Source organism: Serinus canaria, chromosome 11 (assembly GCF_022539315.1).
Source record: "Serinus canaria isolate serCan28SL12 chromosome 11, serCan2020, whole genome shotgun sequence".
Taxonomy (NCBI): domain Eukaryota; kingdom Metazoa; phylum Chordata; class Aves; order Passeriformes; family Fringillidae; genus Serinus; species Serinus canaria.
The window spans coordinates 13,422,608-13,445,334 of record NC_066325.1 but is presented as its reverse complement, the minus strand read 5'-3'; the positions used below and the strand labels follow the sequence as shown (position 1 = coordinate 13,445,334).

Below are 22,727 nucleotides of genomic sequence, written 5' to 3'. Positions count from 1 at the left end.
GGGTTGTAGTCCAGCCCCGGAGGCGGGGGAACATCCGACCCTTCGGATAGCCCTTCCCAGAGGCTGAGCCTGCGGGGACTTGCGGCAAGGAGAGGGCTAGAGACAGGGCTGTGCTCCAGGGTGCTTTTATTGTACAGAGAACGAGCAGAACGGCCCCACGCAGGTAAGAGGGCAGGAGGCGGCAGCTCCAGAGCCACGCAGAACCGGGGACCACAGCACAGGAACCCACGGCGCCGTGGGGCAGCACCTACGGCGTGTGCGGCATGGAAAGCGGTTTATTGCACAAAGGACAGCAAGCAGCGGCTGTGGGCATCGGGCCAGTAAACAAGCGGTGTGAGAGCAGAAACCTTCTGTCAGGGAGCGGCGGGAGGATCCAGCCTTCCAGCAAGTCTGGCAACAACGTGCACTAGACCGGGACAGGTGCACCAGACTGGACCTGTCCCAGCTCCAATGGACACACAGCTGCCCTGGGCAGGAATGGGAAATGAGGACTGCCCTGCTAAATACCCTGGTACGACTGCAGAGGGAAGAGGTGCCTGTGGATGGAGACAGCGCACAGACGTCAGAGGTAATGCCTCCAGTTCCGCCTAGGGAGGCTCCACTCCATCGTGGGGCAGTGGCCAAAGATGGCCCCATGGCTCAAGGCAGACAGCTTTTGGGAATTTGTCCTCTCGCCAGCAACACCTACGTTCAACACCACAGGCTTCAATTTCAGCTCCACTACACTAGCTCGCACCTGGACAACCTCAGTTCACACACACTGTGCTCCTGGGGCCCATCAGTGGGAACTGCCTCTCTACATGGGATTCTCAGGAGATGAGGGTTTCACTGGTCACGTAAGATCCCCTGTGCTAGCATAGCCCTGAGAGGGAATGTTTGGTGCTTGGAAGGGATAGGATCCAGCTGCACAAGGACAGGATGAAGTCCCCAGCTCAACATAGCCATGCATCAGTTTATTTGGATTAAAAATCGGAGTCCAGTAAGTCACAGGACCTCAGGGACACTTGGCTTAGAAGGACAGAACGGTTTTTGAGTCATCAGCTCAGATTTCTCTCAAGATCTCTGTTTTCTAGTGTCACCAGATATATGGTTGAACAGAGCAGAGAGGGATGCCCCACACCTCCGCATGAGGGGCATACTGCAGGGTCAGCCTCTTTGGGACACTCAACAAAGACTGCATGGAGGGCTGCTGGCGGTAAAGGGCTGGACTGCTGGGCTTAGGACGGGAGTGGGGCGAGGCAGAAACCACCAGAGAGCAGTTTTCAGAGGAGACTGTTATTGGGGAGGGGAGGGTGGGTGACAGGGGGTGAGAAATTGTTTCACTTCCAGGTATGAAAGCGAGACAGGTTGAAAAGAGGGACACTGGTCTGCCCCACGCACTGATGCCACTGTGAATTACACCTGAAAGGAGAGTCCTAGATGGAAGCAGCGAAGCCAACGACGGAACAGAGTTTGGTAGTGAGAAGTCCTCAGAGCTGTTTGTCAGAGGACAGCTTTGGTGCTGCCCAGCCCCATGCTGGGATGATGGAGGAGGATGGAGCCTGCTGGCAGCAGGGACTGGCTGAAGAGCTTGGAGGAGTCCACCAGAGCAGCCCTCCGACTCAGCTCACCCAGCTCCCTGCCTGCTGCTGCTTGGGCCAGCAGCCAAAAACCTCACAAAGCCTTCTCATAGAGAAATGTGTGCAGAGAAGCCTTTGGTGCCTACACTGGTAGGTTGGCATTGCTAAGCATTTGCCTCCTCCAGCATAGATAGGTACTTGGGCTGATGGAGAAAGGATGGACAGCAGGAAGAACAGCTGTGACAAGCAGGAGCCAGCAATTATGTCCCTGCTCCACAACACAGGGTGGATTTGACAAGACTTCTACAACTCATCTACAAGATACATTCAGCAGCGGCTTCAAGTGCTGTGGTTGAAGTATTCTGCTTGTTTCTTTTCCCTCCTCATCATCAAATGGTGAGGAAGGGAAAGCCACCAGCTCCAGGGCACCCCTTTGTCTTTACTTTGTGACTTGATGGATGGCATGAGCCAGGTAACCCACGTTGCCTGACGTAACTCCCGCCACAGAGATGCGTCCATCCTTTGTCATGTACACTGAGAACTCCTTGATCAGCCGCTCCACCTGGGGTGAAAGAGCAAAGTTCAAACTGCAGGCCAACTTCTGCTGTGTCAGCAAAGTGCAAATTTACGCAGCTTGCTGAAAGTCAAAGCAAAAATGGCTGCCAGCAGACAGGGCATCCCACTACCTGCAGAGTACCCTGTGCACCAAAGAGATGTTGCTCAGCTCTCAGGCCAAGCAGCAACACTGCAGATGTTCAGCTGGAAGAGTCACCTCACTTGAGCTGACCTTTAAAGTCACTTTAGAGCAGCACCCAGTGACTGTTTGCTTTGATAGACATGACAGCTACATTTACTTTCTACCTCCCCAAGTACAGCAGGGAACAGAGCAAGACCAGGGTCCCCATGATGTGCCAGTGCTTAGGGCCTGGAGGATGTTCCTTATGAGGAAGAAGTGCTTACAAGGGCTCATTTCGGCATCGGCAGTCAAAAACTTACTGGCAAGGACTGCAAATGACATTTAAGAGACCACTGGAATTGCATTTACCTGCTCAGGCTTCAGCCCTGTGAAGCAGAACATGCCGATCTGGTCAGTGATGTGCTGCCAATTGTGGGAGGATCCCTCTTTCTTGAGGTTGGACACCAGCTGAGTCCTCATGCTGATGATCCGGTCAGCCATGCCCTTCACTTCTGTGAGCCTGAGGAGCCAACCCAGGAACCATTCAGAGCAGGACCAGCACCAATGCTGCTCTCCCCACCCCAGCTATTGAAAATCAACCTCTTCACCGAAGGAACCCCATAGAGGGATGCAGATGAGCATGAAGATGTAGCTCCAGCCGGGGGAGCTGCTTCATTCTCCTCACACCAGAAGGTGACCTCTTTTTATTTATTCCATTGCTGTTGGACACTACTACCAGAATATAGACATTTCTCATATCTGAAAGCCAAGGATCAGTAGGGTGCCTTATGGCAGCACTACTCAAACCCAGATAAAATACTATCTGCAGATAAAACAAGAGTGCAGGGGTGGCATTGGCAAACAGGCCCAGCTCCAGAGCAGCACAGCTAGGAAATGTCTCTGCTGGGCCCTGGATCAGGCACAAGTGTCAGGCCGCCAAAAGAACACAGCCCCCAGTGAGGCCACAGCACACTGCCAACCTTTGTTCTGCTAGGCCAGCTGCTGGGAGGGACCCGGCACCAAGGGGCTGGGAAAACAGCACAGGCTGATGTCAGCAATCAGGCTTAGGGCATGAGGGTTACATTCCTGGGTCTCATTCCTAGGGGGCTTATGCTTCCACTTCCCCCACGAGACACACTACATGGCTACATCACCTCAGACTTTTACGCAGCTCCTGCAACCCTTAATCCTTTGGGAGCTTTAGCCCCTCCTTTACACAGTTTTTTTCCTTGGTAACACAAGGAAAACCTGTTTTTGTCAGGTTAAACTGACACCAGCTGATGCCAGGACATAAGCAGGGATTTCTCTCTAGAGAAAACATGGTTCTGTCTGAAGCTAAGTTCTACTGCGCTGAGCGCACAGCACAGCACAAAGAGACCTCACTGTCATGAACATTACAGATTTCTTCTTACCACTCCTTCCGTAGGTCAGGGGTGTTCAGGATCATAGAGGCAATGCGTGCTCCGTTCACAGGTGGGTTGGAGTACATGGGGCGGATGAGGATCTTTAGCTGGGATTCAACTCTCTTGGCTTCATCTGCATCACTGCAGATCACTGTGAAGGCACCTGCACGCTCTCCTAAGAGAATCACAGAATATCTAGAGTTGGAAGGATCATTGAGTCCAGCTTTTGGCCCTGCACAGAACAACCCCAAGAATCCTACAATTCCTACGTCTGACAGCATAGTCCAAACACTCCTTAAGCTCTGTCAGGCTTACCCTATGACCACTTCCTTGAGGAGCCTGTTCCAATATCCAATCACCCTTTAGGTCAAGAATCTTTCCCGAATATCCAGCCTAAATGACACAGTTCTATGTCGTTCCCTTGGGTCCTGTCACTGGTCACAGAGAGCAGATGCTGCCCCTTGAGAGGAAGCTGATGCCCATGATGAGCTCTGCCCTCAGTCTTCTCTTCTCCAGGTTGGGCAAGACAAGTGTCCTTAGCTGTTCCTTGTATGGCTTCTCTTTTAGACCATTCACCATCTTTGTAGTATCCTTTGGATACTTTCTGAAAGCTTTATGTTCTTCTTATACTGTGGCACCCAACACCACACAGCTGCAGGGGATTTCTGTTCTCTAGAAGGGTCTCCACCAGCTCCTAATGGGTTATCCCTGCTCAGTACTGCAGGATGAAGAGGCAGCAGGAAGACACTGCCTGCTAAACCTTGCAGGTACTGGGATCCCACCAGCAGCCTGGATGAAATTATTTCCTTGTCACATGCCCCACTCACCGTACAGCCCCATGTTCTTAGCGAAGGACTGTGACAGGACGATGTTGATGCCCTGCTCGATGAAATACCGCACAGCCCAGGCATCCCGGTTGATGTCCCCACTGGCAAAGCCCTGGTATGCCATGTCAAAGTACACGAGGAGGTTTCGTTTCTGCCAGCAAAGATGGAAGAGAGTGTCACAGAAGCTGAGCAACCCTCCAAGGAGTAGGGCAGCAGGCTGAGAAAAGCCATGCAGCCAGCGGTCTGTCCACCTGCAGCGATTCTCCTTTGGAAAGAGAGCCATTCCCCTTCATTCACTACAGGGAAAGCAGCCTAAAACCTGCAGCTACCCAGCACACATCAAAACAGCAGCTAAAGATCCTCCAGGGCATTTATGGGATATGCAAGTCTGGCCCAGGAAGCAGAAGTAAATTCAACAGTAATAAAATAGTCTACTTCAATGTCTTCTGTATTATCAGTTTCCAGGAAAATCACCTGGGAACTTTCTAGTCAGCTAGGCAGATAGCCCAGATATACTGCCCCTTAGATCTACCCTTCTGTAGGCCACAGAGATCACTTTGATATCTACCAGTTCTCAGGACCCTACCGAGGCCAGATATCTCAAAGCCAAATTTCACTGGCTACAGGCTTGATGGAGCAGCAGGAAAGAGGAGAAAATAGAACCTGTCCCTATCTATTTGCAGCTGAAGCTTTCAAGAGCTTGTGAGAGATCTTCCAGCATTTTTAATACACCAGCACTGGGTGCTCTGCTCCAGCAATCACAGTTCATGCTTTCAACCCTTCTGCTCTTTCAGGTCTCCCTACTCCAGCTTCCTGGGAAGGCGCCAGCAGAAAGCCCAATGGTCAGCTAGAAGCTTTCCGGGTACATTCGGCTCCTGTCAGGAACATGACACCTATCCTGGCTTCAGAGAAGGGAATAACCTTTAGCAAAACGAAGACCAGGTGCCACCCATGAAAGGCCAGAGATGTGGTTTGCCCAGGAATGGCACTGTACCCCTGGGACATTGCTTACCTTCACTGTAGCTGCCAACTCCTTCCATTGCTCCTGCCGGGGATCCACCCCAGTGGGGTTGTGAGCACAAGCATGTAAGAGGATGATGCTCTTCTCTGGAATTTTCTAAGGAAGATGTTATAGAATAAATCATCAGTGAAATCTGAGCATTCTCCTCAGCAGATGAGACAGCTTAGATGAGCTCTGTGAGGCTTCTAGCTTTGATTTAATGCCTTCAGGCATCATAGAATGATGGAATATTCTGAGCTGGAATGGACCTGGAATGGACCCATTAAGAGTCCACCTCCATGGTCCTGCACAGGACAGCCCTGAGAACCACACTATGTGCCTGAATTGTTCAAACACTCCTTGAACCCTGGCAGACTTGGTGCCATGACAATTTCCCTTGGGACCCAGTTTGAGTGCCCAACCACCCTCTGGGTGAAAAATCTTTTCTTAATATCCAGCTTAAACTTCCCCTGACACAGCTTCATGCCACATCATTGCATACAGGGTAAAGTAATAACACCACCTGTTTCCCCACATGACCTCCCTTCTTCCAGGCATGGAAGGTAACTCACAGAAATGTCATCCATGGCTCCAGAGAAGTCAAGGCTGCACGTCTTGGGGTCATAGTAGCGATAAGCCTGAAGCTGCATGCCAGCATCACGGAAAATGGGAGTGTGATTGCCCCAGGACGGTTTGGGTAGATACACATCACGGCTGGCTTTGAAGAATCGTTGCTGGTCAATAGAAAGACAGAGTGTTCAAACAGGTTGTATACATACAAGCAGATAGAAAACTATAAAAACTCAGCTCTGGTCAAAATATGTCCTTTCCTTCCACTGCTGGCCAGGCACTCACCAAAAAGTTGGCTCCAATTCGCAGAGATCCTGTCCCAGAAATACCCTGCACAGTAACATACTGCAAGAAAAGAAAAAAAAAATTATCTGAGTCTGAGTAGCCGTGTTGTGTTACAGGGAGAGCGCAGTCACGATGTCAGCACTGGCAGCAACACACCAAAATAGGGACAAGGGGCTGCATCTCCGACTCCAGGGCAGGGAGTTGGGCCCCTGGCAAGGTTAAATCCCCTCCTTGGACAGGGCTGTTTCACCCCAGCTTTCAGAAAAAGCAGTGATCCTTGGGGCCAGCCAGCCCACAACTCAGAAGCATCAATACCCCACTGGTTCTTCCACATTTGCTGAGCACCCACACACAAACCGTGTGTCCTCCGTGCCCCGTGTCCCGGCCTCTCCTTACCCGGCCGCTCTTGAAAGCCTCACTGTTTTCCCCCAGAGCCAGTTCTGCGGATGCCCGGGTGAAATCCGCTAGTCCCCCGATGGGCAAGTACTCCTTATCCATCTTCTTGGATGCTATCATGGCCTCCGCCTGGAAGGGAGGGAACAAGCTCAGCAAGGAAGGCATCACCATGGAGAGAATGATGGACAGCTGAAGGTCACTTCTCTGCACATTTTCTTGCTCAAAAGGGGAAAAGGTTGGTTTACAGGAGTTTCTCTGCAGGGCTCATTCTAAGCAAGGAGCAGCAGTAAACATTTCAGATAAAACCCCACAGCCACCAGAGCCCTCAGTGGGTGACAGTGCTGGTACAGTGGAGCCAAGGAAACCTGGCACAAGAAGAGCCCATTACAAGTCAATGCTGCTCCACTAGGACACACACTTCTTTGCCCAAGCAAGAACTGTCCTGCAGGAAAGCAAGACTTGAGTGTTACTGAGAGGCAGATATCATCTCTACATAGGAGACATCCCCAAACCAGGTAGGGTAGCAAAACTTTTGCAGGGCCTTGTTATGCTAGAAGTGGCACAGACCCTGGCAGCATTCACATACCACCAGGAAACTGTCCCTGTGACACCATCCAGGCTCCCTGGTTGTGACCCATCTGCACAGAGGGAGGGAGGGCAAGGGATGGCTTTAAACCCTGCACTGATGAGACACATGGAAAAGGCACTCTCCCTGCACCCTCCCGGTCAGTGCAGCCAATCAATGCATGTGTCAGCTGCCAGCTATTTAACAGCCTATTCCTACCCCTACAGCCCTAAAAGACCCCATAATCCCTTCAAGGGCAATGTCCACACCCAGCTCCCTGGGCTGGAGTTTTAGACTGGCTTATGGAGAAACTGGTAGTATCGGCTCAGCAGAATTTCTAAGACTAATCCACTAAGGGGCCAATGTCAGCTCCTTCCTCCCTTGTGGGGTGCCCAAAACAATCAGCTTGTCCAAGAAACACCTTGAAATTCAGAGAACAGGTGCATTGCAGGGCTCATAGAAGTCAGCAACGAGTTAGAGTTACCTGAATGGGAACAGGACATGTATTTTCTGTTTTGTCCTGTACTACTTAACGGCTCTGTCATGTCTCAAAAGCATTAGTCCTGCTAAGGGAGACATCCACCAATACTGTCCTGCTTTGTTAGAGACAGAGCTTATTTTAAGGACCAACAGACAAAACTTGCTTAGGGACATTCTCCTTCCCTGACTCCCTCAGGGTACCTGGCACCTGGATCTGGCCCTGCCCAGCAGCCAGCAGCCAGCTCACCTTGCGAACACAGTTCAGGACATAGGGCTTCCCGTTGTCATCCCGATACGCCCCCACTCCCAGGTTCATCTTCTTGGAGTTGGTGTCACGCTTGTAAGCTTCTGTCACCCCCAGGATGGGGTCAGGGGGACCCATCTCCACATGGGACCACCATGAGCTAAAGGGAGAAACAAGAAGCTAAGCATGAGGCTTGAGAACTGGGCAGAAATGTGCACCAATAGAAATGCCCAAGGGAAATCTTGTCTTTAAACCACTGAAAAAAGTACAAATAGTGTTCAGAGAATTATCCAAAAAACAAACCAAACCATTGAAGTCACATTGTATAATGCAGAATGGGCAAAGAGCCTCAGTTCATTGTGGCTGAAGATAACTGACCCCTCTCAGTCATTAGCATGTTGAAATGCTCCGGTTTGCCGTATGTGCTAACACCACAAAGAGCCCAGGAAACTGAAGCCTTGAACTCTTATGCTCTGGACAAGTGCCCAGAGCCTGCACGTGGGATTGCACAGGTCACTACCCTCCAGGGAACCTTGGCCAGTCCCAGGCAATTGCACAAAAGCATGAATATGGAGTCTCTTCCAAACTCTTGGAAAGGCTGTAGTACATGAAAACCAGTTTGTTTTTCTCCCAGCATTGGCTGACAAAATAAAGGTATTTCCACTCTTTGCCCTACAAACTCTGCCTCTGGTGTTGTAGACAAATGATGTTTTCCAAGAAATCATAGAAGACAGTTTGTTCCCTGTGTGACAAGTGACAAGCTCTGATGTGAAGACCCTTCCCGTGCTGTCAAGCACAAAACCTCCTGCATCAGGAGGAGCTTTGGGTTCCCCCAACACAAGGAGCCACCTGCCTCTGCCTGGCTGGCAGCACACCCTGAAGATGTAGAGGTTCTCTTAATGTCAAGGGCAGAGCAGACCATGCTATAAAAAGAAACCTGTTATTTCCTTTGGCCCTGTCCCACGTCCAGGTTTTGCAGGCCTGCAGACAGTGCAGGAGCAGCAGTTTGGTGTTTTTTAACCTGCCTGGCAGAGGGATTTGGCTGTCACAGCCCCCTCCTGAAGGCATTGCATGCAGCTCTGGGGGACTCACATGGGTCCCCCAGCTCAGTGGGGAACAAAGGGTGCAATACAAAGCAGATTGGGTTTATCTCCTGGAGGACAGAACTCAAGCCTTAATTGCTGAAGGAGAAACACACAGACAGAGACAGATCAGCTTTACTATGCTTTGCAGCCCAGGAAAGGCTATGTCATCTGATAATGAGATCTTTTCCCAACTCAGGAATGCCGTCCTGGGGCTGGTCGGTGCCCCAGGCAATGCAGGCAGCCTGGAGCCAGCCCAGGGCCAGCCAGACCTCCTGCTGAGTGGGTAGAGCAGACTCTGTAGGCAGATACAGATCTGTGGGCAGTGGGGCCATCCAGGTTAAGGAAGCTCTAACTGATCACAGAACTCACAATCACCTTTCCTCTCCATTCTGTCCCTGTTTTAAGTCCATTTAGGCCAAATTTCCTTACTACAGAAAAATTTTGCACTCTCCCATGTATTTAGATTGCATCTCATGGAGTCTCAATCATCTGCCCTCTTCAGACTAACTTCAGACAACCCTCCGTACACTATTTCCAAAAAAATAAAAAAAAAAAAAAAAAAAAGAAAAAAAAAAGCCTGTTACTCCTTTTGTCAGGCTTTGAGGAAGAGGTAGAGCCACCTCAGGTAGTTTAAAAATGGAAGATGTGCTTAACGTTTTTTAGACGACAAACTAGTCTTAATTACCACTCAAGTACAGGATTAGCTTGGAAAGGAGGATGAGTCAGAGATGCCAGCAACACACACCCTCCAGAGAGGGACAGGGGCTGCAGCCAGTGTGGAGGGAGTGACCTGGGGAACCAACCTGAGCAGGACACGTCAAGGGGACTGTCAGGGCAAACTCCTGCTGCGGGTTCAGGCAGCTTTGGACAAACCCCTCCCAATGTGCTCCTGGCAATGGAGAGGCAGAGAAAGAGAGAAACAATGTGCAGTAGTGTGGCTTTCTTCAGTTTACTTGGTCTAGGACTATTTTGGTATCAAGGAGCCTGGCCATCTATTTTAAAGAGCTGCTACTTTGGAGATGGTGACAGCACCTTCTTTCTGCTGGGCTTTTCCCCAAGCAGCTTACAGTGTTTGGGGTATTTAGGTCTGGATCCTGCTAAGGCTTAGGCAGGTCACTGAGCTCTAACATACTGCAATTAATGCTGATCCTGCAGGCATTTACCTAAGCTGCAGCACTCCAGAGAGTTAAGTACTTTTGTTCTGAGCCGGTTTTTGTGTTGGCTTAAGGCACCAATGAGGTTTAGGACTTATTTTCCTGTTCTTAGCATGAAGGTTTCCAGGCAAAACAAGACTCCTCTGGTGTTTCCAGGGAGGTGAGCTTGCAGAGGACAGGAGAAAAAAGCCTAGGCTGAGTTGTCCAAACATATCAGGATACCAAAGAGATCACAGAGGCAAAGCTTTCCCAAAGGGGTTTGGGAAAAAAAGATCTACTAGGGGTCCAAGGCCACAAACCCTAACACACTGCTATGTCCCCTTACTGTTGTCCCTGCACTGCCTTGTATTTTATTTTGAGCAATTAAAAGAACATTTGGCTTGAATAAAGGTCAAAGCTATAAACTGCACATCTCTGCCAGGCCAGAGGTATTCAGCGCAGAAAACTAACCAGAGGTAAACTTAAGCTGGGGTTGAACTACCCGAGGGATACTCAATGTAAGCCAAAGGAAGCACAGTCTCCAGCTACAGGACTTCCATACAGAAGGCCCAGTCAGAGTTTAGATGCTCATCAGAGATCTAAATAGCCTCTGTACTCTTCAGCCATGCTGGTCTTCTGAGCTGGTTTAATGCACAACTTCAAGTGTAGTGGGACAGAGAAGGTGGAAAAATGCACCAGGAATTGCATAAATTTGCAACATGTTTCAAAAATATATGTGGAACTTATACCTCAAGTGCACAGACCTAAGAATTGCTTAAGGACTCAAGCCAAGCCTGGAGAGCAAGAGTTTACAAGCCCAGTGAAGGTTTCCATTGTGGAGAGGCCAGCCCACATTCCCTGAGGTACAGCCACATAAGATACTGGATTTCAGAAGCTTTGCCAAAGCCCCCACAGCAGTTCTGCAAGACAGAGCAGAGCAAGGGGCCACAGGGGCCAAAGGCTGTACTTTGCCAAAGCCCCCACAGCAATTCTGCAAGACAGAGCAGAGCAAGGGGCCAAAGACTGTACGTAAACCACATCTAAAGCAAATATTTACACATGAACAATGCCAACAGGCTGCTGGCTACTACAAGGCCTTTCAAGCCTACAAATTCCTTGCCCAGTGAGCTTGGGATAAGCTTTCCACCAAGAAAAGTATTTAAATAAATGTCTTGTGATACATCAGAGCAGCAGACTGAGTTATCGTTGTAATTAGCATTTGTGTGTCAATGGAGCAGTTTTAACCATTTCGTATCTCTTTACCTCTGTTCTGCTTTCAGAAAGAGCATTCTCAGCACAGATTAATGACAGCAGCTGGAGCACCACATTATATTGCTGAAGATAAGGAAACAGAAACTGCTTATCAGTGCTTGGCTTCCCTTGTTGCATAATAAGCCACTATTCCTGAACGGAAAGAGGGGGCTGTGCACAGAGGCTCCTTACTTACAAAACTTAACCAACTCTCTTGGATGACCTCAATGCAAATTGGTACTTTACAGTTTGCTGCATAACAAGCATGAGAAAAGCAAAGCTTATGGCAGCAGGCTCCATACCTTTCACAAGCCTGCTATAGTCCATTGGCACAAAACACAAGTTCTAGACAGCTGGTCTTCTGTCCCTGCCGAGAAGAGCCAGAAGGCTGGCTTAGAAGCAGTAGTGACTGCTGGAGATTAAAAAAAACTCACTGCTTTCCTGCTCTGATGTAGGCTGGAAACTGTTCCTTAGAGACTTCCCCACTAGTGAGGGCCAAGTGTCAAAGGGTTCTGGAGAGCAGCAAGACCTCATCCAGATCCCTCTGCACACTCTGCTTCTTGGCCACCTGGTCTCAGGGATGTTCCCAGCCCCATGACTCTCAGGTCAGCTGTACTTTATGGAAACTTGGATGTTCTGGGCTTTTCACACAGCTCCAGCATCCTTCTATCCAAACCTCTGCTGACCAGAGACAGCAGAATCCAGAGCTGCCACTGTAGGACTGGTCCTCACAGAAACAGTCACTCCCACCCTGCTCCTGCCAGAGTTTGTACCCCTGAGAGCACAGCTCCAGCACAGCCAGCACTACTCTTACCTCATTTCATGGATCATGGGGTCACTGCAGACCTGCTGCACCGAGCATGAGGCCCACTGCACAGTGCAGAGGTCCCTTTGGTCCCACTACACAGGGCAGTCAGACAGCACCACCTCAGCCCCATTTTACAGCACACAGAATCCTGGAATGGTTTGGGTTGAAAGAGACCTGAAAGACTATGTTGACCAAACCCCTGCCATAGACAGGGGCACCTTCCACTAGACCAGGATGCTCCAAGCTCTGCCCAACCTGGCCTTGAACACTTCTAGGGATGCTACACGCAGTTTCTCTGGACAACCTGTGCCAGGGCATCACCACCCTCACAGGAAAGAATTTGTTCCCATTATCTAATCTAACTCTACCCTCTGTCAATTTCAAGCCTTTCCCCTTGTCCTGGCACTCCATACCCTTGTCAAAAGTCCCTCACCAGCTCTCTTGTAGCCCCTTTAGATACTGGAAGGCCACAATTAGGTCACCCCGAAGCCTTCTCTATTCTAGGTTGAATAACCCCAGCTCTTTCACTCAGTGTTTCCCCACAGAAATGGTGCTCCATTCCTGTAATCATCTTTGTGGCCTCCTCTGGACTTGCTCGAACAGATCGATGTCCTTCTTGTGCTGAGGTCCCAAAAGTGGATGCAGTGCTGCAGGTGGGGTCTCAGCAGAGCAGACCAGAGTGGCAGAATCCCCTCCCTTTACCTGATGCCTGCACTGCCGCTGATGCAGCCCAGGACAATGCTGGTTTCTGCGCTGCGAGCGCACATGGCCTGGGCACGTCCAGCCTCTCATCGACCACATCATTCGTGCCCCAAAGCACAGTGTACATCACTAGCAGCACCCCAGACAATCACTCAAGGCACAGGGTGTCCCCACCCCGCCGTTAAAGCACTGGCTCTCCCCGGCCCTGTTTCTCGGGGCTCCCCGGTGCATACGCGCCCTCCACGGCGGCACCTCAAGGGCAGGCGGGGGGCGCCGGGCTGGGCCGCAGCCAATCAGAGCGCGAGGACCCCACTTCCCAGCCAATCCGAGCGCGGTCCGTCCCCCCGGCAACCCCCATCCCCAGCGCGGCGTCAGCCACGGGCCGCACGGGGGGACTCGCTTCCCGCAGCCTCCCCCCACCGCCACCTCGGAGCGGGCTCAGCCGCGGGAAAACCCCTCCGCCGACGCCGGCGGGCGGCCCTAGGGGCTGAGCCACCTCTCAGCCCTCACCTGGCGCGGGAGGCGGCAGCAGCGAGGCGCGGGGCGGCGAGGAGCCGGTGGCTGTGCAGGAGCGCCATGGCGGCAGCGGCGGTAGTGTCAGCGGCAGGCGGGCACTTCTCACCACGGGCGCCGGCTGAGCGCTCCGCCCCGCGCGTGCGCCACCGCGCCCGGGAACCGCCCGCGCTGCCCCCTGGCGGCCGCTACTGGTCAGTGCAGCCGCGCCACTCGGTCCGGGGCGGGACTGGGCGGTACTGGGCAGTGCTGGGCATTACTGGAATATGCAGGACTCGACTGGGAGGTAGTGGGCCATGCTAGGCTGTACTGGACCATCCTGTACCATGCAATACTGGCTGTACTGGGCTGTCCTGCACAATACTGGGCTGTAGTAGGTTGTACTGGGATAAGGAGGACTCAACTAGGACATGGTAGGACATACTAGGCTGTGCTGGACCGTCTTTTCCCAGGCTGTACTTGGCTATACTGGGACATACAGGATGGTACTGCACCATAATAGGCTGCACAGCACTGTACTTGAGCTGTATAGGACTGCACTGCACCATATGGAGTCATACAAGTCTGCCAGGGCAGTATTGGGCCACAGTGAGCTATACAGGATTGTAACACACTGTATGGGACTCTAAGGGATATACAGGCTGTGCTTCGCCCTATGGAGCTGTACAGGACTGTACAGGACTTTACTATGCCATACTGGGCTCTATGAGGCTGTACTTGGTTGCCCTGTGCCATTCTGAGATGTACAGGCCATGTGGAACTGTAAAGGTCTGTACTGGGCTGTGCTTAGCTACACAGGGCTGTACAACATCACACAGGTCTGTATAGTGTGGTACTGGTCCATACAGAAATGTATTGAGCCACAGAGGGATATACAGGGCTGTACTGGGCCATGCTGGGCTATGTGGGGCTGTGCTGGGCCATACAGTTCTGTGCAGCTATACAGGACTGCACTGTACCATACTGGGCTGTTCTGAGCCATACTGTAGTGTGTGGGATTTTACTGGGCCATAATGGGCTGTACAGGGTTGTACTGGGCTGTACATGTCCAGGTAGGACTGCCCTGCACCATACTGGGCCATTCAGGCCTCAGCTGGGTTGCACTGGATAGTACAGCAGTGGGAAAGGTTGCACCGGGACACCACCAGCATTGTCACCCTGGGGCTAGTTTCCAAAACTGGGAGTGGGGGAAACGACCCTTGGGATGTCCCAGAGACTTTGGCAGGGTGTGGGAGGGGTGAATGGGAGGGATAACTGGGAGGTACAGTGTCCCCACTCAGCCTGCCTGCACTCTCCTCCCCAGGGATTTTCCAATGACCCTCATTCCATAGGGGCTTTCTCAAATGCTCCATATCTCTTCCCCACCCAGCAGTCACATCCTCTGTGGGATCAGAATGTGATATCCCCCTCCTCAGCCCACCATGGGATGGAGAAATAGGGGCTTCAGTCTAGCAGTACTTGAATTTATTAGTAAACTGTTCTTTGGTAAATGATAAAAACTCAAGAGACCAAAGGAATGAAAACAACACCCCCTCAAAGAAAAAAAAAATCATATCATTAAACAAACCAGGCAGATGGGAAAAAAAAGTTCCCCCCCCCCCCAAAATGGGATTTTAGCAACCTACAGCAAACCCAAGAGATGTTGGAGGAGCTCTGCAGTGATGGGGGCTCCCCTTTGTGCTTGTTTTCGGGGAGGAGGAGCATGGGCTGTGTATATGGGGGTCCTACATGGGGGGCTCATTGCAGAGCACCATCTCCAGTTCCTTGCGGTAGAGTTTGCCCCCGTCAGAGAGGTTCATGATGCTCTTCCTGTAGTTGGTGAGCTGCTGGATGTTCATCTCCTGCAAGGCATGGGGGGCACTGCGGGTGGGCATCCCCTTTCTCTGGGGGGAGTACCCCCAGGCTGAGATTACACTCCCCCCAGTTCCAGTGCAGCTTCCCATGAAGATGCAGGGTCAGCACTCAGACCAGCATCTCCTGGTAGCCATGGAGCATGGACATGGAAAGATGCTGCTGGGAGATGGAAGAAGGAACTGGGGGGTTCTGGGGGCGGCACCCAAACTCTGCCCCCACTTACTTTCTTATTCTTCTCGTACAGGTCTTTCAAAAGTGCATCCAGCTCATTCTCATCAATGAAGCCATTTCCATCCTGGATAGTGCGGGAGGGACATCAACAGCAGGAAGAACACAAGCCCTGCAATTCCCCCTTGGACATGGGCATCCCCAGACCCTCACTCGGCACAGCCAGAGGTAAACCCAGTTCTCCCACCGCAAACCAGAGCAGGAAATTGCCCCAGCCAAAACCATATGATTTGGGGTTATTTTTTTGCCAGGTTATATTTATTTGGGGTGGTTTCCCATGAGCTGGCTCCCTACCTTGTCGTAGAAGGCAAAGATGGCATTGAACTCATCTGAGGACAGCTTCATTCCCTGGGAAGTGACAAGGGAATAAGAGAGGTACCAGGGTATGAGAGAGGGGTTGGAGGTACAAGCAATGGGAATGGGTTGTTTTTGTTATTATTAGCAGTAGGAGTAGTATTATGTTACCTGAAACTTCAGAAGAAAGTTTTCTTGCACAGGCAAAAGTCTGGAAAGCAAGAAAGGCAGGGAAGAGTGGGAAGCAGCTAAAAAAAGGCATTTTCTTAAATCACAGTCATGTTTTGCTCAGAAACACGAGTAAATTAAAGAGGAAAACAGTTTTCCCTGGAAGGTGGAGCAGACTCTTCCTAAACATGACCATTTCAGGTGTCTTACCCTCCTCAGCTCTTCCTTTTTGCTGCCCATGACCTTACCGGGACATCTCGGAGAGGCCCAGCTTGCCATCACCGTTCATGTCGAACATCCGCAGCTGTGGGGATACAAACAGCACCCTGTCACCCATCACCTCCTCCTCCCCTGCCTGCCACCCACCAGGGGTGCTGAGACCCTCGGTGGGGACACAGTGCCCCAGGTCCCACTCACAATGGTCTGTGTGTACTCCTGCAGCTTGGGCTCGTCATAGGGCCTGTTTGCCTTCTTCAGCAGGTCCGACAAGAAGCCCTGGGAGGAGAGTGTTTTACTGTCTGCCCCCATCCCTGGCTGTCCCAGCAGGGATGTCTCACTGGCAGGGACCCAGCCCAGCCCACCCTGTGCCCACAGCCCACCTTGAGCTCGTTGGCTTCGATGTAGCCGCTGCGATCCGTGTCGTACCTGCGCCAAGCCTGCGGAGGGACTGCCATGAGCCTTTGCAGGGGCTCATGCCCCCACTCCCCCCTGACATGTGTGTCCCCCCATAAACCCCTACTGAGAGTGTCCCTCACCACCCTAAAGGAGATGGGGCCATCTCACAGCTCCTACTGGTATCATCTGCTCTCCCTTGGGACTAGATGCTTTTATTCAGCCCCACACCAAGAGTTCAAGCACCTTTATCCTCATGCCAGTATGCAAGACCAGGCTTTAATATTTAATAATATTTAATTGCATCCCCCAATTAAACAATAGTGTCTGCTTACCACCCCACCCCCCCATATCACGAAGTGCTCCTCTTTCAGCCTTCCCCTCCACCCAGGGTTCAGTTTCCATGTACAAGCTCCTTCTTCTTCAGGATGCTGCACATTCCCTTCCACCCCCAGCTATGTTTTATTCCCCATCTGCAATTGCTCTTCCACTTGTGTGGGTTCACCCCATGCAAGGGCACCCCAGCAAGGTTGTGGGGTGGCCCAGAACAGTGTTGGCTTTGGAACATCCCTTAGGCACTTAGGAGCAACCATGAGGGGAAGTTTACAAAAAAGCCCCAGATTCTTGCGGCTCACCTTGCCTGGAGACTGGGATGAGGCACTTGACTGCCCCGAGGAGTATCCAAGGGGTGATGAGAACTGGGAAAACTCACCATTCCTGCTCTTCCATAAACCAGCACTGCCTCAGCACTGCTGAGTTAATGCCAAGAGTTTTGGGAAGACCTGAGGAGGTCTGGGCAGTTCAAGCTCCCAGTTGTTTCCCCTTGGTAGAGCTGGATTGAATTCCCTGGGGATCCCCCAGAGCAGCCTGTCCCACTCACCTCCATGAACTCTGAACTGGAGCCCACATGCTGGCGGAAACACAGCAGAAAATTCTCCTCCGTGGGCAGGATCTGGGCCAGCTGTGGGAAACACAGGCATGGTGGAATGGTGGAGGTGATACATGAGCATGGGGGTGGAACATGAACAACTTGGGGTTTGTCAGGTCCAGCACCGCTCACCTCTGCCATCTCGATTTTGCCATCCGCATTTTTGTCATATTTGTGCATAAACTCCTTCATCTTGTCACCCAGATTGTCCTTCTTTGAGTCCTGCCAACAAGGAGAGAGGGAATGGGAGCATTTTCCCCCTTTCCTGTGCCGGTCTTCTCCTGCTTTCTTCCCAGAGGAGTTCCAGTCCCACTCATGAGTGCCCAGAGGAGGTGGGGCTGACATGAGCGTGAGTCTTTGGGCACAAGGGAACAGGGGAAGGAGGGAGCAAAACCAGAAGATGCTCTTACCACACCCGCCCCCTTTCTTGCACTTTCCAGCTCCTGGAAGAAATTTTCCAGCTCTTTGCCTTCAATGTAGCCATTTCCTGTGGGAGGAAAAAAGTAAGACTTCCACAGTGTCAGAGCACAGGAGGAGAGGGACAGATGGTCCCAGGGGACACCGCACTTGTTCCCTCTGCACCACGACATGGCTCCAAGGCAACTGTGGCATCAAGGAAATGCCAGCCAATGTTGATGCTGAGTGTTACACATACTGGTGATGCCCAAATTTGCCAGGTGACACGCAGCCCTGGATTTGTCCCTTGCACTCATTTGTGGGGCCCAGGGGACTTTGTTAATCTTGGTCTTTCCTGCATTTTCTGTATCTGATGCTTCAATCGGATGCCTTAAATAAAGGCACCCCATCCTATGCAAGCATCTCCCAATCAGGACTGTCTCCTCTCAACCCTCTGTGGGGGCCACAAGGGCAAATGGGGAGCAAAGACAAGGCACCCGGCACAGCATCCCCCCATGCTGAGTGCAGGATCAGCCCCAGGAAGGGGTGACCCCACTGCCAATTGCCAGCATGGCCAGGAGCTCAAAAGATCCCTGTCCTGTGTACCTTGTACCTCTCACTGCCGCTATCATCACTGCCGCTACCGTCTCTGTGCTGAGATGTGGTTCCCCTGGAACCTGGGGTATCTGTAGCCCTGCCCTGCCTGTGGGATGCTCAATGGCTGGATGGCTCAGCCAGGGCTCAGCCACACACGGCTCCCACAGTGCTGGCCCTTGGTGGCTTTGGGGGGTGGCTGCTGGGCCTGGAAGCAGCAGGGTCACATCACAGTTGGAGACAGCAGTGAAAACACTGGCTCCATGGTGCTGTCAGGCAAGGTGTCATCTCCCTGCCAGAAATCCTCCCTTCCAAGAACATCTGGACACAGCAGAGGGATGTTGCCCTTTCCCCTGAAGTGCCTGAGTGAACATTTCCCCCGGAACTGCTCTGCATTTCAGTCTCCGGAGGCTTGGACCACATCTCCCTGCTCTGCGCCACCTTCAGCATTATCACCTGCAGGGTCCCCAGCAGCATCTGCTCCCCACTGCAACACAGCAGCTGGGAATAACCCATCCACATCCCAGCTCAAAGCACTGGGGAGATCCCAGGGTACCTTCCTCTTTGGTGACCACATCCCAATGGATGAGCAGCATCCTTCCCAGGAGGGGATGAGGGGCTTGGGTGATAGTGGGGTACTGGTGTGACCCACTGAGGTACTTTGGCTTCCCACTGCTCTTCCCAGGGGCTTTGCTTTTGTGGGTGCAGGAGAACCCCAAGTGGCTTTGAATTCAGTGGGGGAAAAAAGAAAAAATCAACAGGAGTTTTGAGCTGGGAAAAAATGAATAAGGCCAAGAAAAGCTGTGGCCAGTATCTTGGCTTCCTCCAAGCAGCAGCTTGGACAGGTCTGATCCATGTCCGCAGAGCAGCGGGATGTGGAGTGTCATGGAAAATCCCCCTGGAGAGCCACAGCCAGTCCATGCAGCTCCACCTCAGAGCCTCGGGGCAGCTGTGGCTGGTAAAGTGAGGACATCAGAGACATCCAAGGGGGCATGACAAGCCTTGAGGGGAAGCGGCTCAAGGCATGGAAGCCACATTGAAGGGGTTTAAATGCAGGGATGAACTTGGGTGAAGTAGTCCCATGCAGAGCGGAATGAACCCCAGGTCCCTCCATGGGCACAGGGAAGCAGCCAGGGCTGTTGGAGCTCCTGCCTGGTGCAGCTGAGCATTGTCCTTGTCAAGGCCACCTTCCTTCGGGATGCCTGAGTCCCTCCTCTCCTGGGCACCTGCCGTGCTGCAGCTCAACAGCCTTGCCCTGCCTGGGGGCTGTTGGCCAAGCTGGATCCGTGCCTGCCGCGGTGTTTTGGAGATGACAGAGCACATCCAAGGGCACAGTGGGACACACTGCAGGGAGGCAGATGGACACTCACACTGGGAGATGCCCACTCCCACTGGAGTGCCATCTTCCCAGCCCCTTGGTGGCTGCTCCAGTGCCAGCAGTGACAGTGACCTGTGTCTGTGTCTCCAATGCTGTGAGGCTGCTGGGGGGGGACCTCAAAATGCAGCCAGGAGCAAGCTGAGCTCCAGTTCCAGCAGCGCAGCTGGGGAGGCTACATGATGCAGTTCCCAGGAGGTTTTTGGTCCCCAAACCTCCCTGCAGAAGCAGGAGTCTCAGTGAAGGACAGGAGCTTTCCCCTGGGCTGCTGTTCCCAGCAGCCTGAGCCTCCTTCACGGCACCGCAGCACTGGAAGAAACTGTTTTCCCACAAAACAATGCTGGTTTTTGCATTTCCCCCCTTTTTGGGGCTGACAGTGGTAGAAACAGGGATGTCCTGCCCAGATGTGACTCCGTGGGAAGGTGACATCCCCATAGCGGACACGGTTTTTGCCAGCATCCCTGGGGAGAGGTTTTGGGAGGCTGGAGAGCAGGCAGGCAGAGACCAAGCACTCCAGACGTGGAGGGACTGTTCCTCAGCCTGCTCCGGGCGTGGGACACTCGCTCTGTCACTCCTGGCAAGGGGTTGGCCCTGGGGCCAATCTGGTGGCCATGCTGCCCCACTCCTTCCAGGTACCAGGTGTGGGGCACTGTGGAGGCGGGGAGATGGAGGGGACCGAGGGTGGACACAGGGCACCCCGGGAAGGGCAAGACTCCTAGAGCAGCATCCAGAGGTGACACCAGCCCCGAGCGAATCCCAGCTCTCAAGGCACCCGGGGGACGTGTCAAGGAGACCCAGGATATCCCGGGCTCAGTGTCCCATGGGCTGAGGGCTCCCAGTGGGGTCCGGTTCTGGGGCTCCCCGTCCTTTCCCGACGGGGAAGTCCTGAAAGACCGATTGCTTCCCCGACCCCGGAGCTTCAACCGACGGGGCTGCGCCGCGGAGACTCTCCATCACCCCGGAGACTCTCCATCCTGGAGTCTCTGCATCCCGGGAGCTCTCCATCACCCCGGGGGCTCACCCGTTAGCCCCAGGCTGCGGCGGTGGAGGCTCTATCCTCTCCTCCGGGGATGTCCAGGGACTCTTCACCACCCCCCACCCTTCAGCCCCGCGCCCCCAAGGATGCTCAGCCCGCTGCCCTCCCCGCTGTTTTTTTGAGGAGCGAAGTGTCCCGCGCGCCCCGGGACTGACCGTCCGCGTCGAAGTGCCGCCAGATGTCGAGGAACTGGGAGGCGGTGAGCTCGGCCAGGTGGAGGTGCGGGGCCTGCTGCGGGCCGGCCATCCCGCTCCCGATCCCGCTCCCGATCCCGCCGCTCCCGATCCCGTCGCCGCCCGCAGCCGCCTTTTATACCCGCCGCCGCCGCGCCGCCCGCCGCCGCCAGAGGGCGCCGCCGCCCCAGGACACCGGCCGGGCACGGGGGGCAGCGGATACCGGGACAGCGGGATAGCGGGACACACGGACATCGGGACAGCGGGACAGAGGGACAGCGGGACACCGGGACAGAGGGATATCGAGATATCAGGACACCAGAACATCGGGATACAAGAACATTTGCACACCAGGATACCGAGATACTGGGACACCCGGACTTCGGCATACCAGGACATTAGGACACTGGAATACCAGGACACTGGGATACCGAGACACCAGGATACTGGGATACTGGGAGCAGCACTGGGCACTGGAGTCAGCAGCCTGTGCCCTGACACTTGTCCCTGCCTTGTCACCTAACCCTACTCTTTCACCTACTGCTGTCCCATGGCATCTACTCCTGCCCTATCAGGAGTGTCAGCTATCCCTACCTTGTGCACTTACCCTTGTCCCTCATCACCCACCCTGCTTAATGTCACCTACCCCTTTCCTGACACCTAACTGCCCTGTCACTCTGTCCTGCTGCCTCCTCCTGCCGGTCACTCCATTCCTTCCTTGAGTCCCTGCATCCCTTCCTGTGCCACCGAGTCCTACCCCAGTCACCATATCCATGCCCTGTGTCACCACAATTATGTCATTATCCCTCTGCCTCATAGCAGCTTCATGGCTTATGATTTGCTGGTCCTGGCAGGAGGAGCAGGGCAATGGCAGTCCCTATGTCACCACCACCAAGGGCCCATGCAATCGCCACAGCAGGGCTGTCACTTGCACCCATGGCTGGAGTGCACCCACACAAAACATGGACACTGCAGCCATCTTTTGGAGGAAAAACCAAGGAATCCTGAGATCAAGGCTCTGCCATCCCTGCTGGGCCAGGGCTCCTTGTGGGATGGAAGGGATGCTCAGCCCAAAACACATTTATCACCCTGGCTCCTCTTGTCGCTCACCAGCTCGTTGAAGGATTTTCTTTTCCCAAGTTCTCCCAAAGGGCAGGGAAGTTTCCAGGCCCAAACAAAACAGCCACACATGGGGTTTGTCACTGGCTCCAGCGCAGCCTGCCCAGGGGAAGCGTTGCCATGGCTACAGGGAAAAAAAAAAATTCAGATCCAGCAAGAAGGCTGAGCTGATGGAAGTGCTTAATTAAAGATGAGAAGGCATCAGGGAAGTTCAGATGTGCGCAGAGCCGGGACGCAGTCAGCAGCAGGCAGCTGCTGGGAGTTATTTGGGGCTCTGCCCATCCTGCCCCGTGCTGCTGCCTCTCATTTTTGGCTTTTGGCTGGAAGAACAGGGAGGGTGAGGTGCTCCCCCCAAATGGCAGGGGCCTGGAGGAGCTCAGTGCAGTGGAGATGGAGCCACACCTGGCTCTAATGCTGTGGGAAGCTGAGGCAGGGCAGGACACAGAGGGGAAG

The 22,727-nt window shown here is 53.1% G+C and overlaps 2 protein-coding genes and 1 long non-coding RNA gene across 3 annotated transcripts; 1 reads left to right on the top strand and 2 right to left on the bottom strand.

Annotated features, from left to right (window-relative positions):
• Positions 1–109: 109 nt before the first annotated feature.
• GOT2 (glutamic-oxaloacetic transaminase 2) lies at positions 110–13,654 on the bottom strand. The gene is made up of 10 exons (XM_009090686.4): positions 13,495–13,654; positions 8,009–8,165; positions 6,717–6,845; positions 6,321–6,380; positions 6,038–6,199; positions 5,478–5,582; positions 4,466–4,616; positions 3,648–3,813; positions 2,605–2,755; positions 110–2,121 (listed from the first exon to the last, which is right to left on the bottom strand). Exons 1-10 carry the CDS (start codon positions 13,560–13,562, stop codon positions 1,999–2,001), a joined length of 1,272 nt encoding a protein of 423 aa, XP_009088934.1. The 5' UTR covers positions 13,563–13,654; the 3' UTR covers positions 110–1,998.
• On the top strand, positions 13,557–17,922 carry LOC127060032 (uncharacterized). Its single transcript, XR_007778554.1, has 3 exons — positions 13,557–13,691; positions 15,596–15,747; positions 17,786–17,922. It is a non-coding gene; the product is annotated as an uncharacterized LOC127060032 (long non-coding RNA).
• On the bottom strand, positions 14,945–21,270 carry CALB2 (calbindin 2). The gene is made up of 11 exons (XM_009090684.3): positions 21,138–21,270; positions 17,992–18,068; positions 17,714–17,803; positions 17,534–17,614; positions 16,641–16,697; positions 16,459–16,536; positions 16,290–16,345; positions 16,045–16,084; positions 15,874–15,927; positions 15,575–15,646; positions 14,945–15,338 (listed from the first exon to the last, which is right to left on the bottom strand). Exons 1-11 carry the CDS (start codon positions 21,226–21,228, stop codon positions 15,222–15,224), a joined length of 813 nt encoding a protein of 270 aa, XP_009088932.1. The 5' UTR covers positions 21,229–21,270; the 3' UTR covers positions 14,945–15,221.
• Positions 21,271–22,727: the final 1,457 nt, after the last annotated feature.

Excerpts from the sequence above, each read along its gene's own strand:
- GOT2 (XM_009090686.4), bottom strand. The coding sequence starts at position 13,562 with ATGGCGCTCCTGCACAGCCACCGGCTCCTCGCCGCCCCGCGCCTCGCT. Across the intron at positions 4,617-5,477 it reads AGTTGGCAGCTACAGTGAAG|AAACGAAACCTCCTCGTGTA; the intron begins GTAAGCAATGTC and ends CTTTGCTGGCAG. Across the intron at positions 2,122-2,604 it reads CAGGGCTGAAGCCTGAGCAG|GTGGAGCGGCTGATCAAGGA; the intron begins GTAAATGCAATT and ends CTTTCACCCCAG.
- CALB2 (XM_009090684.3), bottom strand. The coding sequence starts at position 21,228 with ATGGCCGGCCCGCAGCAGGCCCCGCACCTCCACCTGGCCGAGCTCACC. Across the intron at positions 17,804-17,991 it reads CAAGAAAGGGGGCGGGTGTG|GACTCAAAGAAGGACAATCT; the intron begins GTAAGAGCATCT and ends CCTTGTTGGCAG. Across the intron at positions 15,339-15,574 it reads TGTACGAGAAGAATAAGAAA|GAGATGAACATCCAGCAGCT; the intron begins GTAAGTGGGGGC and ends CATGCCTTGCAG.